General features: G+C 45.4%; 1 protein-coding gene across 8 annotated transcripts in view; it reads right to left on the reverse strand.

Annotated features, from left to right (window-relative positions):
• MECOM (MDS1 and EVI1 complex locus) overlaps positions 1 to 18,303 on the reverse strand; it is a 343,256-nt gene that overhangs the window by 33,745 nt on the left and 291,208 nt on the right. For 6 of the 8 annotated variants that reach the window (XM_062603153.1, XM_062603154.1, XM_062603155.1 and 3 more), the window contains exons 3-5: positions 14,751 to 14,885; positions 4,142 to 4,244; positions 1,587 to 1,803 (exon numbers count right to left, since the gene is read on the reverse strand). In XM_062603153.1, the coding sequence (XP_062459137.1) occupies positions 1,587 to 1,803; positions 4,142 to 4,244; positions 14,751 to 14,885 (455 nt within the window). Of the gene's footprint in view, positions 1 to 1,586; positions 1,804 to 4,141; positions 4,245 to 14,750; positions 14,886 to 15,594; positions 16,071 to 16,560; positions 17,439 to 18,303 lie in introns of those variants that run through there. The other 2 variants (XM_062603157.1, XM_062603158.1) reach the window with 2 other exon arrangements.

Consider the following 18,303-nt stretch of genomic DNA (forward strand, 5'->3'; position numbering starts at 1 on the left):
GGTTAACCCTGGGCATGCACAAATCCATGCTGACCTCCAACAGCACAACACCCTGACTCATGGACTAGTAAAGATTTCTATGAAAAATACAAACCTACAAAATACTCTAAATTGACAAGCCAATATTTAAAGAGCTTATCATTATTAAGCAATGCAAATAAATACACTGCTGTCCCTAAAAAGGCAGTTAATAGTCACTTTGGCTGTGCCCACACAATGTGGAGAGGGAAGAAGTCACTGTGGGAGTGTGAAAGCTGTGCTACAGACTCTGCTTGAAAGCAAAAGGTAATGTCCCAGGTCTGCTGCTGCTGTAAACCAGCTTCCTAAGGAATGCACTGCCTCATCACAGTAGAAGATCTGGCCCAGGATTTTGCTATTGAGACACCTCAGCATTACTATCAAATGTTGGCTGGAGTCAACCTTTCCCTGGTCCTGAAAACCACTAAGATGTATATCTGTGAGGGATGTGTTGCAGAAGCTCTTGTGTACTATCAATATCTTTCAGTGATTTTCAAAATTTGCTGTAATCTGCACTGCAATACAGTATTTTAAGTAGCCACAAAAAATTATAGTGACAGGAAATATGTAAATGATATTCAGTATATAAAAGCCATAACTACTATTTACATTTTATGCATATTTCAGGTACACATGCACATGGGTCCATCTATTTATAAACATATATATATATATAAAAGAAAAAGATGAACCCCAGTGTTTCAAAACAGTACAGCTATAAATATATATTAACATATAGACATATATATCATAGAATTATTTAGGTTGGAAGGGACGTTAAATACCACCCAATTCCAACCCCCTGACCATGGGCAGAGACACCTTCCACTATACCAGGCTGCTCAAAGCCCCATCCAATCTGGCCTTGAAACACTTCTCTACACAACCTATACCAGTGCCTCACCACCGTCACAGCAGTGAATTTCATCCTAATATCTAATCTAAATCCACCATCTTTCAGTTTAAAGGCATTCCTCTTGTCCTATCCCTACAAGCCCTTGTAAAAAGTCCCCCTCCAGCTTTCCTGTAGGTCTTGTAGACCCCTTGTAGGCATGGAAGGCTGTTGTAAAGTCTCCCCAGAGCCTTCTCTTCTCCAAGCTGAACAACCCCAACTCTCTCAGCACAAATAGAACATGCCTCTAACTAGCGCAGTTTATTTGCAAAGATAAAAGCTGCAATGTCAGTGAACACCACTTGGAGATCTTGTAAGTTATTTTTACCTAAAACCAATAAGCTTAATTGATCTGAACAATCATCACTCCTTTAATTTCACTGCAACAAGCCCAATTCACGCCAGCAAAAGATCTGATTATTAGAAGATCTAGTTCTTAATTTAAGGTCCCTACAAAGGACTTCAGTATAAGGACCAAATTTCTGATATTATTGAGACTCCATTGTTTTCTATGCCATAAAACACCAACTGGCATAGAAGTCTTACTCATCTTCGTCTTTGGTTTGTATAGAAAGTGAAAGTATCAGGTTCTGCCCTAGAGAATGCCCTGCATGATCTGACTAATGCCATTACAGAATTTGCCTCATTCAATAATGTTTGAAGCATCTACTCCCACCTTTGTAAGTCTGGGAAGACTTGATCACACTCTTTACACTCCTGGATTTCATGCACATCCTGAAGGTCATTCTCATTCTCAAGCTTTTTCTGGAAGTCCTCCTCCACCATGGAGAAAGCAGAATGAGGTGTGCTGCAGGGGAACTTCTGGTGGTCTACAAGCTCAGCCTTGGACTCAAAGAGCTGGTCGCAGTCCTCGCAGCGATACTGGCGCTCCTCTGGAAGACAAAGGGAGACCTCATCACTTTTCAGTCATTTTTAACTACCATCCCAGCAGGAGTATGATGACACTGTGGATAAATAAATGGCTAGTCAGTGAAAGAGAGAAGAACCTCAAAAGAAACAAGGATGCCTTAGAACACTTTATAATAATGCTTTAATTCTACAGTATATGTCAGTGCAATCCTACCTGTTAATTCCCTGGGTGACACCCAATAGGGGTTCCTAACACTGGCTTAGGGAAAAAGTCAGTGTCTTTATATACTACCCTAAATGGGGAAATACAGGGTCTTAGGTGAATGTCCAGTGGAGGCTGCCAGTCTCCGAGTTTCTGAATGAAGGAGACTAATTTAGACAGGAACATCAGCATCTAAAATAGCCAGAAGGGTGCTTATAGAGTTCTGAAGTCTTCATTTTCCTGAGAGTACTTTTGCAGCACCCAACCCTGTTCAAAGCAAGCCAGAGACCCATGAAGTTGGGGCCCTTCCTTTAAATTCCATAAATCATGTGTTTCTTACTGAAAATGAGTGTAGAAGACCACTAGAGTGTCACTTTGGAGTGTCACCTGCCCTACAGATATAAATGCCATGGGGCTCCAAGTCAGAAAGGCTGAAATGTCTAATGTATGTAGTTGGTTACGGTTTGACAGCTGTTGCAGAGAAAGTATCATAGGGCTCTGTTGCCAACTGTCCACAAGCAATAATTTGGCTCAATCTACCTCTAAATTAGCCCTGTGGGACATATTCTTGCATGTGACTGCAGAGATTTCCTCTGGTGCCAGGAAATACATTAGCTGCTTGACCATAGGGACTAGGCATGGAGAACAGTATGCTTGAAAAGGGGGACACCTTTAGCAATAACTAAACAAAGTTACTAATGAATAATCCCCAGTTTCTTAAGATAACAAAAGATACTGCTTTAAATGTACAGGCAGTTGTAAGAATGTGAGCCCTTGATGTGAGCCCTGGGAAAAACCCCGTGTACTGTCCCTGAATCCCTGAGAATTTGTAGAATGTCCACATTCGCATAAACTGCAACCTAACAGACATCAATTACATATCCCACACCCAGTCCCCACTGTGGTTGTATAACCCACTGCCTGATGGACAGCAGAGCAAAAGAAGCTTTTGGAGGTGGGGGACAAATCTGAGCAAGAGCTCGGGAGTTTCAGACCCAGAATCTGTGAGTCAGATGAGTAACAAATGAGCACAAGGAGGAAAAATGGCTCAAGTGTTATCACAAGTGACAACAACATTAACAACTTGAGATTTTTCTCTTTTCAAGGTGATAAAGTAACAGTTGTTTGGCTAAGTGACAAAAAATAACCCTTAATCAGAGTCTGTACAGGTCCTGCAGGAGCAACACAGCCTAGAGATGAGGACATGGACTCTTGTTCTCCTTTTGTAATACACACAGAATGATCAGGTTTTGATGAGGTTTCAATCTTGAAGCCTTACTACCACGCTGTTAACATCTGCCAATCTCTGTTTCTGAGGCAGGTTCAAGTAAGTGAGGTAAAACCTGAACAACATTAGGAGTTGCAGGGGCTTAATGCTGAGAAATATCAACTGTGCAAACTAGAGCTGCCCAGATTAACAGGTAGAAAATGTGTATAAGTATCTCAAAGGCAGATGCTGGGAGGATGGTGCGAGACCCTCTTCAGTGGTGCCCAGTGACAGGACAAGCAGCAGTGGCCATAAACTAAAATACAGGAAGTTTCACCTCAACATGAGGAAGAACTTCTTTATGTTGAGGGTGGCAGAGCACTGGAACAGGCTGGCCAGGGAAGGCATGGATTCTCCCTCTCTGGAGACGTTCAAAACCTGCCTGGACACATTCATCTGTAACCTGCTCTAGGTGACACTGCCTTGGCAGGGAGGCTGGACTAGATGATCTCCAGAGGTCCCTTTCAACCCTAACTATTCTGTGATTCTGTGAAAATGCAACATCGAATGAAGCGGCATTCGGTTCCATTCAAATGCAACACTGAGTGAAGCTACACTCCTGGTTGGACCAGGCTGGAGTGATGGAGTGAAAAAGAAAACAAACCCAGGAGCCCTCCAATACCAGTGTCAGCATCACTTTTGAGAGCAGACTCACCCTTCAGAGGGTCTGAAGGAGCTGTGATAGTATTACACTAATTTGTTCACTGAGCAACTTTCAGAGAAACACTAGGGCAGAAGACAGACAAATACACCCGTGGTCCAGCTCTCCTCCTGGGCTTTAGTGAAGCCATCGCAGATTTCAAAAGGATTCCAGCAGAGGAGAAATCTCCCTAATTTTTTGCTTAATTTCAATGATAATTTCTATTAGATTAGACAATATGAAGTGGCTAACCATGAATGTCCGGAGCCATTGTTTCATGTGAATAATCTTCACTCTTCATGAACAGCAAGAGCTCCTCTCCTGGTTCAATATCTGCTACCACTCTGTAGAATATCTGAAAAAATCGAAAGCAATGATTATATATATCTTGTTGTGATTACCACAATAGGCAAAGAGGCACAAACCATTGCTGGTGAGTATCACAGGATCAAAAAACACTTGTCCAGACCCTGTCCTGGTGTGGCTGCTGGCTGCCATTTGCTGGAGAGATGCTGATTTTGACTATGGCTCTTTCCAGACCAAAGGCTTTTGGTGCTTTGGGTTCTGAGGATAAAAAAGAACAATTGCTTTCAACAGTGTCTGCTGTAAAAGGAGCTGTGTGATGACTGCAAATACCACCAGCAATTTGCATGCTTAGTTATACCAAACCCATGTACAAAGCAGCCATAAAATGCTTCTCTGAGTGATCCATGTAAGGGATGTAACTCTGGTTGCACAGAGAAAAGGTACTAAAGCACATCTGAGAAGATACTACTGATTAAGCTACAGGCATTCAACCCCCGTTACAATTATCTATGCAGTCCAGAAAGTTTTGAGGTGGGAGGCTTAGGCAAACCAGCATGCCTGGCTATTCCTCAGCTTCAAACAGGAATCAAAGGAAAAATCAGTCCTGGATGAAGAAACACCATGAGCAGCCAAAAGCTGCTGGTGGTGACCCTGGCTGGTGGCTCCTGGTCCCCCAGTCCAGGTGACATCAGGCTCTGGGCTCTGGGAAGGACCCATCAGGGAAGCAGGAAGCTGTGGGTCAGGGTGGGGTGGGGGCAAAGAGGCCATACTCCCTTGGGTCCATATACCCAGAGCAAGCACACACTGGCACCGCAAGCCTCTGCTGAAAGGAAATTCCCAAAATCCATGTGGCTGTTTTCTGTCTCAGCAGGAAATATGAAGAACACTAAAAAGCTCCATGAAGCAGCTCAAATAAGTATTAGTAACTTCCTTAGGCCTTGTTAAACAAAAACACATGACAGCTATGTTTCCTTTGCTAAAAAATTATGCCTTTGCATTTTTCTTGGACTAATGTATTTTTAAGGGTTTTGCTCTCACACTCTGAACTCTCAATATTCAGTCACTGGGAGAAAGGCAGAAAATCACCTCCACTGTTTAAAGTCATACAGGTGTGTGTGCCACAAGGTAGGTACCGGTAGCGAGAGACGCGTGGGTATTTTTCTTGCGCGGTCGCACACGAACCGCCAGCCATCGGGTGGCCCCGGCAGCTGAGCACATACCGATCTCCTCCAGGAGGTGGCCGTATAACCTAATCGTTTCTTTCTGCACAAGAGGCCTTTGCCAACAGATACGAGCTAAATGCCTAAAAACAACGAAAAAAAGATGCATTTCCTTGGATTTGTTTTCTGTTCTTCACCTTGTCCCACAAAACGCTCTGGAGATGTGCAGAGGAGCAGCAGTGAAGGCTGCCAGAGCCAGCTCATCCCAGTGCCGCAGTGCTCACCCCTCTCCAGGAGCCAGAAATGCTGGGAAAAAAAATCAGGTGCAAGGTACTTGTGCCACAACCTCCTGCTTATGGCAAATTTTCCCCAGAAATCCAGGAGAAGGAGTTTATAGGCAGCCCCATCTGGCCAGGCTGCACCTCCTTCTTCTTCGATACTGCCCTGGTCGAACCATCAGCTGGGTCTGCTAGAACTTGCCATTTTTACCCCTTGTCAAAGGGATTTCAAAGTCCACAGAGTATTCTGGAGAGTACAAAGGGCCAACAGAGCCATGGCAAGGTCTCATACATGTCTCTTCATGCAGCTGAGCAAATCCCTGGTACCATAATTCCCTCTGGAGCTGATGCCGCCATTGGTGCAAAGGACATGGGGCTGCTGTGTGGGCTTCGGCATGCTGGAGATGCAGTTGAGGCAATGCACACTTGATCAAAGGCCGAAATGCATTTAAGTGAAGACAACTTTTAAGGCCCACAAACAGATACAATGTCAGTGCCGCATCCAGTGAATATCTGCTTTAAGTGATGCTTGGTTTTCCATTTATCAAGATAAATGCACTGAAAAATGGCTTTTTTCTTCCAGAAGTATGATGGCCTCTACACATCTGAAAGGGAAGCTGAGGTCCAGTCTGTGGAAGATAAGCCTGGTTGCTGGCTGGTTTTGAGGTGAAAAATAGCAGTGTATGGCACTGCACACTCACATGAGAGACTTCTGCAGACCTCCCTGGGGCGGAAGCAGGATCAGGCCCACCACATGCCCAGGTGGGACCTCCACCATCTCAAAGGGACTGTGCCAAAGCTCCTGCTCTGCCCTGGATGGCTCTGCCCAGGACTTGCCTCAGTGCTCCCAGGTTCTGTGTCACAGTCATGTAAACTCAGCTGTTCTTCTCAGGTCAGCAGGGCATCCACACCAAGAAGCAAACAAAATCCACAGCCAAGCCTTCTCCAGTATTTTTCCTCCCCCATCAAAGGTATTCTGATAGACCTTTTCACCTCTCGTCACAAGGTGAGGGCACGTGGATCAGACGTAGGCATAAAGAGGGTCTTGCTCATGAAGCGCTGTGCTAGGGTGACATCACTTCTCTTTGGGAGACCCCAGTACGATGCAGCATCTTTCCTGTAGCTGTGGGACAAATCCCTAACCTGGGTGTAAACTCTGCAGCCAACTGTTCTCTCTGCACTGGTATTCAGAAATATCAGAGATGATTAAGCTACACATCAGAAACTACCTAGCCAGCCTCTCTGCACTTCAACAGGGAGGCAAGAGGGAATATGCCAAAACCCACCATGTTTTAGTTTAAGTGATGTTTCTTTATTTTGCACCTCAGAACTAACACTCTAAAAAACAATGTCCAAGTGACAGGTTTCCAGATTTCTGGCATTTTGACATTATTATCATTAAAATACTAACTTTCATCATTATTATTGGAAATTGTTTTTTAGATTTCTGCATGTATAAAAACCCCAATCTGTACTAACAGTTTATATACCAGACTGCATTCCAGTGTGGATCTAAAATAAGACATATTCAACTTTCAACCAAAATGACCGTGCAGGTAAATTTAATTTCATTTTAAAAGCTGTACTTGCTACTTCACAAGAAAAGCTTTTTCCTTACTCTTCCCACCTAAAACTTCCTGGAATTATCCAGTCTGAGAAACACTGAGAAGCTAACTGTTGAAATGAATCATGCTGCTCAAATTTTTAGGTAGCAGCAGCCTACCAAGGGCAGAAAGTATGGGGGTCCTGCAAGCCCCCAGATGGGAAAGCTCATAAATTACCCCACAGCCCCTGTTTTGCAACAACAGCAACCTCTACCACAGACAATATTTTTTTGTATTAGAAAACGCTAATGTAAAATAAGCGGACTTTTCAACCGCAAAGCTTTAAGATTTCTTGGATATAGTCCTGGCTCTTCTATCACTTCTTCAGCCAACCAAGCCCATTTTGTTACCTGGCTTTCTTGGGTTAAGCTGTGCTCATGACATGAGAGCACACAGCAGTCTGCCTCAAGAAGTATAAGAATATCTGCTGCACAGTAGAGGAACAACCAGAGGAGGGGGGGAATAAAAGCAAAGTCCAGATGCACATTTCACATGCCCTGGGATCAGCGGTGTGTGACTGCAGTTTATATAGGAAGAGCAAAATCGGATCCAGATCTGGAAACACTTTCAAAGTTCAGGGGGTCTGAGGTGGAAAGAAGTTGGGGGAGGCCTAACTCATCAGTCCTCTGTGCCTGCCTACACCGCAGGTCATATATTTATGCTACCGAGCAGAAATAAAAGCTCCCAAACTGCAAAGCTGTAAAGGGAAAGGGGAGGGGAGAAAAGAAAGGAACACACACAATTTACTTTAAAATGGATGAATAAGGCCTCATTGTTATGAATCCCAGTTTACTTTTCCTGGTCAGGCACTTGAAATTTTATTTATGCTTAATAGACTGCATTTGGCATGTGTAAAGATGACAGAAGCGTGAATTATGAACGACCTTCAACCTATTCAGGAAGTTGTAATAATTGAAATAATAGCGAAAACGCACTCCCCGCGAGCTCGGCCCAGGGCTGCGCACTTGGCTGACGCCATCCGCACACTCTGAAGTACCCCGACCATCCCATGTGCCCCAGCCAGACCTGCACGGCTCTGAACCCCCCTTTCACTCCCCTCCAGTGTGCGCTCCAGCACCCAGGAAGGGGGAGCTGCTGGTGTGGGGGGAAAAAGTGACACTTCATCTGATGAGAATAAGCAAAGGCACTAGCTGCTACTCAAGCATCTGTCACGCTCAGCCCCAAAAGGAGCTGTATTCTGTTGCCTTCAACCAAAACCTTTATTCCTGTGTATGCATGAACTTCAAAAAACATTCCACACACCCCAGTGCTGCCTGGCACTTTCAGACAGGTGAGAGATGCTGCTTGGAATCAGTGTTTTTTGTACTTTAACCCTCCAGGCCATGTATTAAGCCTACAGCTAGCACCTCAGGGGAAGGCACTGAGCGGCTTTGTCCTGCACCCCACTGATGTAAGCAGGAGGACCAAGTGAAGAACCCACCCTGCATGGAATGGTAGAAAGGTACAGAAGACCCCAAAGGTGGAGCGCACCCCGATGAAAGCCTGGTGAAGCCCACTGGTGTGATGCTGCTACTCCTGCACCAACACCCAGCATCCAACAGGCTCCCAGCTTCTGCCACAAGCCATGGGTATGCTTACCCTGAGTAAGACACCAGCCCCGTCTCCCAGACACCTTTGGAGGCTTCAGTGCAGTCAAGAGGATCATTCCCCAAGCTGGGGCTGAAAAGCAAGCGCCCAGAGAGGCGGCGTGCATACTGCCAACTGGCATTCACCTCCACATTGCTCTGGAGCAAGAATGGAACTTGCCTCAAAAGGAAAACAAAGCAAATGTCCAAAACCAATAAGCAAGGAGCATGATCAAAATCAGGATTTATGCTTGCCAGTAAAATGAGAAGGACAAACGGATGCATAACCTCATAACGAGCCATAATTAAGCAGTTGAGGGGAAAAAGAAGAAAGAAAAAGATCCAAATGGTGAAGCTTCAATTTTAGTTCCAGTTCTTCAATTTTAGCAGAACAACTTCTGCAGCTGTAGAACTGTGTGATGAAACCTGAGCCAGGTTCTTCTTGCCATACTCAGGCAAATGATAAATTGAAACTAACTGGAGTTTTTTCAAGGGCTAATGTCCTTCTGAGCGCTGTACCAGGCCCAAAGAAAACTTCAGCAAAAATCCACAGGCAAAACTTAGCAAGTGCCTGCGTGCAAGCGGCTGCGGGGACATGGGTGGGAGCCCAACAGGGAGGGGAGGACCCTTCCATTCACCCTACCGAAATGGTGAGGGAGCACCACAGTGCCTCAGTACCAGGACTGCAAACCCTTTCCTTCCTTGATTCCAAAATGCACCGAAACTGCCAAAGCAGATCAAGCTGGAGCAAGGACACTCTCCTGAAATGGCATCAGAAATCCTCATTTTGCCACCTTCTGAGGCAAAAGGTGCTACCCGCTCCTCCAAAACAGGAGGGAGAAGCAGAATGTCCTTCCACAGGGCATCCTCTTTGGTATCTCAGGGGCTGTAGGCCACCTCCCCAGTGATACTTGTCTTCTTCCTTCGCAGGTGAATTTTAGCCTTCCTGAAAGGCACAGGACTGGGTGAGAGACTGTCACATCCAGCCGAACTGCTCCAGCCCCTCAAAATCTCCTGCCTGGGAGCTGCTGGCAACCAACACCAGACCATAACTTCTGTGTGTCCACCCATTCTCGTGACTTCACCATGCAGCTGTCTTCCAACATCCCACCTTCATTCATCAATCACGCAAACTGTCCAGTGAGTTGTAGTCTTGTCCTGGCTCTGTGGACAACTATAATCCTCTATACTGTTTCTGACAAGCATACGAGTGTGATTTGACAGCTCTCAGCACAAAAAAAAAGGCATTTTTGCTTAGTGACAACATGCCTTACTGCATTCATTGAACAGGATCGTCAGTAAAAAACTTATTATTTTGCAGAAATGGCAACAAGAAGTTGCTGGTTTTGGTTCTAAACAATTCATTTTAGGTCATGTCAGGACAGGCCAACACTGAGAGCAATAACACCACTGGTGCATTTAGCTCCAGATAACACAGGCAGATGTAAAAACCAGGCAGGAGTTTTACCCACAGCCTCAGCCCTAACTGCAGTTAAGTGGAAAGTCACCACCGATGAGCTCCTTGTTCCACTGGCCCTAAACTAACGCGACCCTGCTCCACTGGAGACAGACATTCAGTGGGAGCTGGATTAAGCTTTATTTGCTTAATAAACTAATAAATCATAGAAATAATCATGGCAGAATAGGGCCCCGTATGGGCTCAGCATGCATGTGCCCTCCTGACCTGCAACAGGCAAAACCTTAATTTCACTCTCTGACAACAAAGCCTCAAAACTATTCCTTAAATACACAACTTGTGCAGGTGGCTGTGTGTCCAGGGCTGCTGCAGGAGCCTCTGCCGTTTTCTGCCTGAGAGCTGCCTGCCGCAGAGTGGGGGCAGTGGCAGTAAAATCTGAAACATGAAGCTGTGTCTGCAGATTAAAAAAGTTTGTAAAACGTGTAAGATGTGATCAGATCTGGTGAAACTTACAGCAGGAGGTTCACCCGTGTAAGTTTATATCACTGACATCGGGCATGTTGTTAAAGAGTGTAGTACTACTGGTTTTTCTCCCACTGTATTGGCATGTACTTGAGTATAAAGAAATGAAAGAAAACACACACAAAAAAACCAAAAAATCTATCTCAGCACATTCAGCAAACCAAAACCTCAGGAAACTGATCTTGACCCACTTTGAGTTTTCCACGGATAAACCAAAGGGAATCTTCACGAGCTGCTTTGTTGAGGGGAAAGAGAACTGGAAGCTCAGAGCAGTTTCACAGTGTTATGTGGCTGTATCACTGTTAGAGCTCTGCAAGCAATAAGCCAGATAAAAACAATATCCAGGAGTTTTAACTTCAACTGCTACCAGCTATGTTTCTTAAAAGAAAAAAAATACTTATTTTTATAGCTTCAAGGTGACCATGATCCCAGCCTGAAAGAAAGCCCAGAACATGTGACAGACTCTGACATGCCATTGCTATAGTCACAGCTGTAGTTGCAACTGTACTTTCATTAACATATATATTTTAAAATAATGCTTTTTCTGGGATGACAGTGCTGCCAGAAAGCCTAACAGGGCTTATCATTCTGAAGTCATTAAAAAATTGAACTAATAGATGTTTAATGATAACAGCGGGGAGCCATCCAAGTTAGCAGAAACTGGTACTGAATCCCAACTGACTCTGAGCTGAAAAAATGCACTCCAGGGCAGTAGCAGTGACAAGACTCTCTGCAGCTCTGCACACGCTGTACTCTCTTTGGGGAAAGGAAATAAATAACGTGCCCTGTTTGTGGAATTTTATTAATTCAAATGCATCTTAAATTATATATGTTCAGGTTAGACTGAGTATGACAGTAAGTAATAGGAAGACAGCAAAAAGATATCCTAGATCAATCTTGTCTGAAATCAAAAAAATAAAAAAAAAATCAAAAAAATGCACCTTTTAAACCCTACTCCACCTCCAATCAAATGAAACATGAGTTGCATCCAGCATGCATGTTTTGACTGCATCCCACCATTATCGAGCTGTTCATCTTAGCAAAGCTCATTTATACAGTCATAAGAAAGAGCCCAGGCCTTTTGTAAAGTTGATCCTAAGTGATGAAACCTAACCTCAACCGTGAGTCAGGGGGTGGGGTGGTATGTCTCTGAAAAAACTCTAATAGAGAAAACAACAAAAAATGTTTTTCTTTCACTCTTTTTGTTAAATACAGAAGGTAGAGCTTAGCAGAGCGACTAGATTACACATCATGCTGAGATTCATCTAAATCCTGCCTCAAGCAGGCTGGGAATCATACCTGTCTGTCAGTCAAGCTTGAATTTAGTAGCATAAGCTTGTGGGCAGCATAAGGCTGAGAGCACTGGCAGGATCTTTTACCTTTTCAGGTACAGCCCAATGTTTGCCTGAATTTTACAGATGAGTTGAAGCAATCAGAGGTGAACAATTACTGCTGATCGAGTGTCTGTGCCTCAGGAGCGAGCAGCATCTCCCACAGCAGGGATGCTCCCAGCATGACTGGGCCTTGTGGAGGCACTTCGTCCTCCTGGGGAACTAGGGAGAAATAACCAGGGTTCCCCCTGCCTGAGTGCATCCCTGCACCCAGCACTTGGCTGCAGCTCCAGCTGAACTGGGCTTTCCTGTCCCCGCTGGGCTGCACCGCTTCTGCCCTCCAACTCTAACTGCAACCACTGATACTTGTCCTCAGGCTTCACACTGGGGGGTTTTTCCTCCTTTCCCACCCCACCCCTCTCTCTTTTTTTTTAATCCCCTTTTCCCCCTTTCTTTCTAGGAGCTACAGAGGCAGAGTGATCCAAAGGCAGCCACACGCAATCTATACACAGGCAGACATGCACACTCAGTTCTGACTTGCATTTGTCATTCCTTGTACATGCACACATTTGGCCATGTAATGTCCATTTCCCAGTTTGCCTTCCTATTATATTTTATATTACCTCTGGTGAGCTTGTGCCAGAAGAAAGCAGAAGGAGGAGCTGTTAAAAAGGCTTTTTCACTTTAAGATTCGAGAGCACATTTTTAGCATTAACTTTTTAGGCTCTGGTCATAAAATGTTGGAGTACACGTACAATTTTGTGGGTAAATGTGCAGTGTTTCCAGAGGGCCATAGGAACAACAATCTCTTGCTGACAGCATTCAGCTCACAACATGCTACTTGAAGGACAACAAATTCTTAATTTGCAAATCTCAGCAACAATAAGCTATAAAAATATGGAATTATGAACAGTATGATACTGTGCAAAATAAATAACAAGTCTCCAGTGAATGAAAGAAATCATTGGCAGCAGTACAGCCACCACTACCAAATGTCAGAAATGTAAACACTAAAAAAGGAGAGTCAAAAGTGCCGTAACTTTCCTTCTAAAACCGTCAAAATGCGGGTGCGTGTCTGCATCACAGAGGTAAATGATGATGTTTCAGCCTAGCATGAATTTTCAGTTGCAGATCACAAATACTGGTGCAAAGTTACTTTGACCAGTGCACGTGATTCCACTTCTAATCTTTTCTAGCTATGTCAGCTCTTATTTAACATAGAATATTTGAAATTGCTGTTTCAATTAATCTGTATCGTTTTGCTTTCATACCACTGTTCCATAAATGTTCTTCTCACAGAGAATTTATCATTTTTCAGGGTAAAGCATGTTTCAGCTTAGAAAATGTATTTTGCATTTACTAATAATCTTTATGGTTTCTTTAGCTAAACCAACTGCTATATAAAAAAGAAATTACATCTCAGTTGCTGCCTCATTCTGTGTTACGTGTGCTCAGGACTGAGCTATAAAAGTTGAAAATTAAAAAGTCCCCTTTTCTCATAGGTTCTGAAAAAGTTTTTTAAACCAGTTTTAATCAGCTATCTCACATGAGTGAAACACATAATGCTGTGCTGAAAATAGCAGACTGTCTCACATTCATTTCCTATACGTAAAGAATTTGATTAGAAAGAATGATTTTTAATTGAAGCTTTGTGACTGATCGTGCTTCTTATTTCAATACTGTCAAGGCTATTAAATCAGCTAAAGATAATCTTTAGCATTCACCTGATGCAGTTAATTAAGGGGTGGAAAATGAAACACTGACTAAATGAATTAAATCCTATGCTGCAGGTAGCAAACTTTAGATTGGAAACAAGAATTCACAATCAGTTGTTGCTTTGCTATTTTAGATATTTTATTTTAAACGAGTTTAGCTTTCTTAACCTAACTATACTCATTAAAATATTTCATAATGGCATGCATTATCCACAGACTAAAGCAAACCTTGATTCAAGAAACACCTAATAACTCATCAGCATAATTGAAAACAAAATGCTTCACTGCATCCTTCCTCTGCCTATCCCAGCCTTTTTTCCAACATACAAGGATAAAAACATTTCAGCTGAACAAAGAGTGGATTTAAGTGTAACAAATGAAAAGAAAAAACGCTGAGGATCCTGCTATTACTAGTTCCAGCAAAGTGTATGGGAAAGCGTAATAATACTCATGCACATGTGCATTCAAATCCGAAGCCCCAAACATGCAACTACATTGGCAACATTATCAGTTTTGTATCTTCCCCTCCACTCTTTCCATTTATTTCACATTACAGATTCTGACAAACTGAATGATTTAACGTAACAGTCCAACTGGACTATTACATTAGACTGGACCAGGAGCCAGAAAATGCTTCTAATTCAAAATCAGCAAATACTGGCTTTGTATTCCCAAGAAAGCACTCCCAGTTTTTATCAGGTACAGCAATAAAAAAAAAAAAAAAGCGCAAAAAATATGGAAAAATAAAAAAATCAGATTAACTATAGCCCATAAGCAAAATTATTCCATTCTGCATTTCACATCTGTGCCTTATCTTATGCTATAACAGCAAAAGGGCCAAAATCTCTTGTGAATTGCTGCTGCTTTTTTCTTTTATTTTTCTAATATTGACACCCTAAAGTTCCTTAAAAAAAATAAGTCCAGAAAGGTAACACTACATACCTGGTCACTTATCTGACATGCAACAAGGTTGTGCTGATTGTAGCATCCAGCAAACTTGATATATTTGAGCCAGTTTCCTACATCTGGTTGACTGGCATCTATGCAGAACTTCACATTGCAAAACTCATCCAAGATCTAAAAGGAAGAATATGAAAGAGTAAATCTTTCTGTCACTGTTGTGCCATACTAGTCAAAAGATAAATCACAGGTTTCCAGATAAACAAATGGCTAATAATAACAACAGTAATAATAATAATAATTAATAATAATAATAATAATGGCATGTTTATTCAGAAATATGCTGCTCTGGTGAGACCTTTTTCCTTTTTTTTTTTTTGGACAGTCAGAATATATACACAATAATAAAAAGACAATAAATGCACTGAAAAATGTCTTAAGAAGTGTTTAAACTTAATCGAGATGTTGACTAATTATCACTAAGAAATACTGTTACTTTAAAAGCGATCTGATTTTCCCTGCATTCATCACTGACTGTATTTAAAATTCTGATTTTAATTAAATATGACTTCGTCAAGGAATATAACAAAAAATATTAAAACAGGTGATGTTCGCTCCATTAGAAGTTTCTGTTTTGTTTCAGGATTTACATTGCTTGCAGTACCATTTAGTCTTCATATTTGTTGTTCTGAATCAAACTTTATTGGAAAAGCAGAGTTATTTATCTTGTTTTAGTATTATGCTTCCCAAACAGCCCATTTTGTGCAACACTTAAATCCCTCCCCTTAACTGAAGCAAATAATAGAAGTCCTTACGCCAAACTAAAGAAAATAAATAAAAAACAATGTAAACACTCATGCAAAACATCGCAGGATTCAATACATACCAATAAATGGTTCCAATTATGCAGACAATAAACAAATCTAATGAGACTGCTTGTGGACAAGCTAAAGAGGATGTTCTATTCTAATATTATGACAAGTTACTAATCGTTACATACAACTGAATAACATTACTTATTTGCAAGCTTTACCACTGGCCTATCCTAAACTTTCCCCAGCATCCCAGGAAACTCACTGCTACATTTGTAACTTCTCCGGCTGGGCACCGGCAGCAAACTACCAGGGTTTATTAGGAAAAACAAAACAAAACAAAACAAACACTTCAAAACACATGCCCCAGAGGAAAAGCAAAGGGAGAAGGAGGTTGTTTCCCTGTGAGAAGTGTCCGGATCCCCGTCCAGCCCCAAAGCACTTTTGCCTTCCGCGCCGAGCGGACGGGAACACCGGCACGGTGTGTCACTGGGTTAATGAAAACCCACGGAAGTTTCCTATCAGGAGCTGACAATGCAGCCTAAGCCAGCGCACATTCATTAATTAAACGAACCCCACGGAGGGGTGCCCTCCCCAGGGGGGTGCCGGGGGCAGCCCCGGTATGGAGGCCGCTGACCGGGTCACCACCCCCCCCCGGAGCCGGGATCAGGCCCGCCGGGCATTGCCTGGGTTCTCTTCTCTAGCAGCCTTCCCCCCCACAAAAAAAGGGGAAAAGCCTAACGCCGAACCCCACCACTCCAAAAACGAGGCCGCGCTGCGCGGGGCCCAGCGGCTGCGCAGGGCGAGCTCCATCCCCCGCGGGCGCGCACGCTGCCCAGATGATATATTTTTGGAAGAGGGGGCATTTCATTTTCCCTTTCAAAGCAATCCCCACTCTGCTTCGGTGGAAGACGACTCAGCACTCAACACCGGGGCGGCGGAGGAGGGTCAGCCCGGGGCCGGCGGAGCGGCGGGCACAGACGGGGCAACGCGGCTCCGTCCCGCGGGGCCGTGGGCAGCGCCGCCGCCGCCGCTCTTACCTTGTGTCGCCGGGAGCCCGCGAGGGCAAGGAGGAAGGGGGGAGAGAGAAAAATATCCTTCAGGCAGCTGGAAGCAACATCTTGGCGTCAAACGCGGGCGGAGGCCGCGGCCGTCGGGGTCTGGGGTTGCGGTGGGTGCTGCGCGGTCGCGGTGCGCTCCACCATTAGTCGCGGGGCGGCTGGGGCCCGTGCCGGCGAGGGGGAACTTGCCAGCCCAGGAGGGCTCAGCGGCGGCAGGGCTCGGCGGGTTCCTGCCGGCTCGCCATCACCTTCCCCTTTCGGCCCCTGCTGGTCTTATCGGCTGGCGTGGGGTGTGTGTGTGTATGCAAAGAAAGTTATCGAGAGGGGGAAGGAAAGGGGAAAAAAAAAAAGAACAAAACCAAAGCACCAAAACCCACACAACCCTTTCAAGAGGGGAAAATGAAAAAAAAAAGGAGAAAACAACAACAACAAAAACCCCACCGCACACCGTTCAGCAAAACAAACTTCTTTCACTTCTCCGCCGGGGATGGGAGAAAAGTGTGTGTGTGTGTGTGTGTGTGCGTGTGTGTGTGGTGGGCGGGCGGCTCTCTCCCTCCCCACGCCCGTCGCCTGCCCGCGGCGCTTCTTCGCCGCCGCACCCCCGGGCAGCGCCCGGCCCGGCGCGGCCCTGCCCGCCCCCCCTCCCCGCCCACCCCGTCGGGTCCTGCCAGCCCACCGCTCCCCTTTCGGGCACTGTCTCTTTAAAGCGGGGCAGCCCCAGCCGCGTCGGCGGCCATCCCCCCCTCCTTTCCTCCGTCCCGGGCGGCGGCGGCGCTCCCGGCGCGCTTAAAGCGACAGCGGCCCCGCGGCCGGGGGTCACCGCCAGGTCGCGGAGGAGCGGCCCCGCCGGGGGGGGACACCGGCAGCCGGCTTTGCCCCGCCCGCATCTCCCTCCTGGGGCTGGCAGGGGCTCCACGGCGGGACGCGGTGCCTCGCGCCCTCGCCGCTCGCCCCCCGCTCCCTGCAGCCGCTCGCGCCGTCGCGGCGGCCCCGCAGCTGAACTGCGGCGAGCGGGAGCCGTGCTGCGTTCGCCCCGACGGCTTCTCCCGGCGCTCCGGCAGCCGGCGAGCCCGGCTTATTATCCCAGTTATTTTCTTCATCGCCGCCACTGCGCTTATTAATAATAATTTTAAATGAAATGCAACCTCTTGTGTTTTTTGGGTGGTTGTGTGCCCGGCAACCTCGGTTAGGGCAGCAGAACCACCCGTTTGCGGCCGCTTCCCAAACGATTGTTATTATTTTTACACCACCCCCCCCGCCTTGTATTTATTTGGTAACGAATCCCATGAATGGTGCCGGCGGGAGGCTGGGCTCTACCTGCCGGCGGGGGCCACGACGGTGGCCGGGCCCGCTCCTGCTCGCGGGGTTCCAGGGCTCCTCCAAACCGGCCCCGCATCCCACCGCGATGGAAAGCCGCGACCGGCCGGCTCAACAACGGCCAGAAACACGTATAGATGTGTATTCTGGGGAGGAGAGTAGGGGAAAAAAAAGAGGGCTGAACCGCGAGTTTTATTGCACCGTGCAGAAGTGCCACCCACTTTTTTTGCCCCCACTTTATTTTTTTTTTTTTTTTTTAAGTGCAGATCTATTTCTCAGACTAAAAGTCAATTTTTCTTTCCCGGGGGGCCGCGGAGGGGGACGAGAAAGGAGGGCAGGGGGAGGGCGAGAAGCCGGGTGACAAGAGATGATGATTAATTCGTCTCAGCGGCCTGTTATCTGTGA

The sequence above is a fragment of the Pezoporus occidentalis genome, unplaced genomic scaffold, assembly GCF_034315485.1.
Source record: "Pezoporus occidentalis ecotype Australia unplaced genomic scaffold, CSIRO_AGI_Poc_V1 ctg8, whole genome shotgun sequence".
Taxonomy (NCBI): Eukaryota; Metazoa; Chordata; class Aves; order Psittaciformes; family Psittacidae; genus Pezoporus; species Pezoporus occidentalis.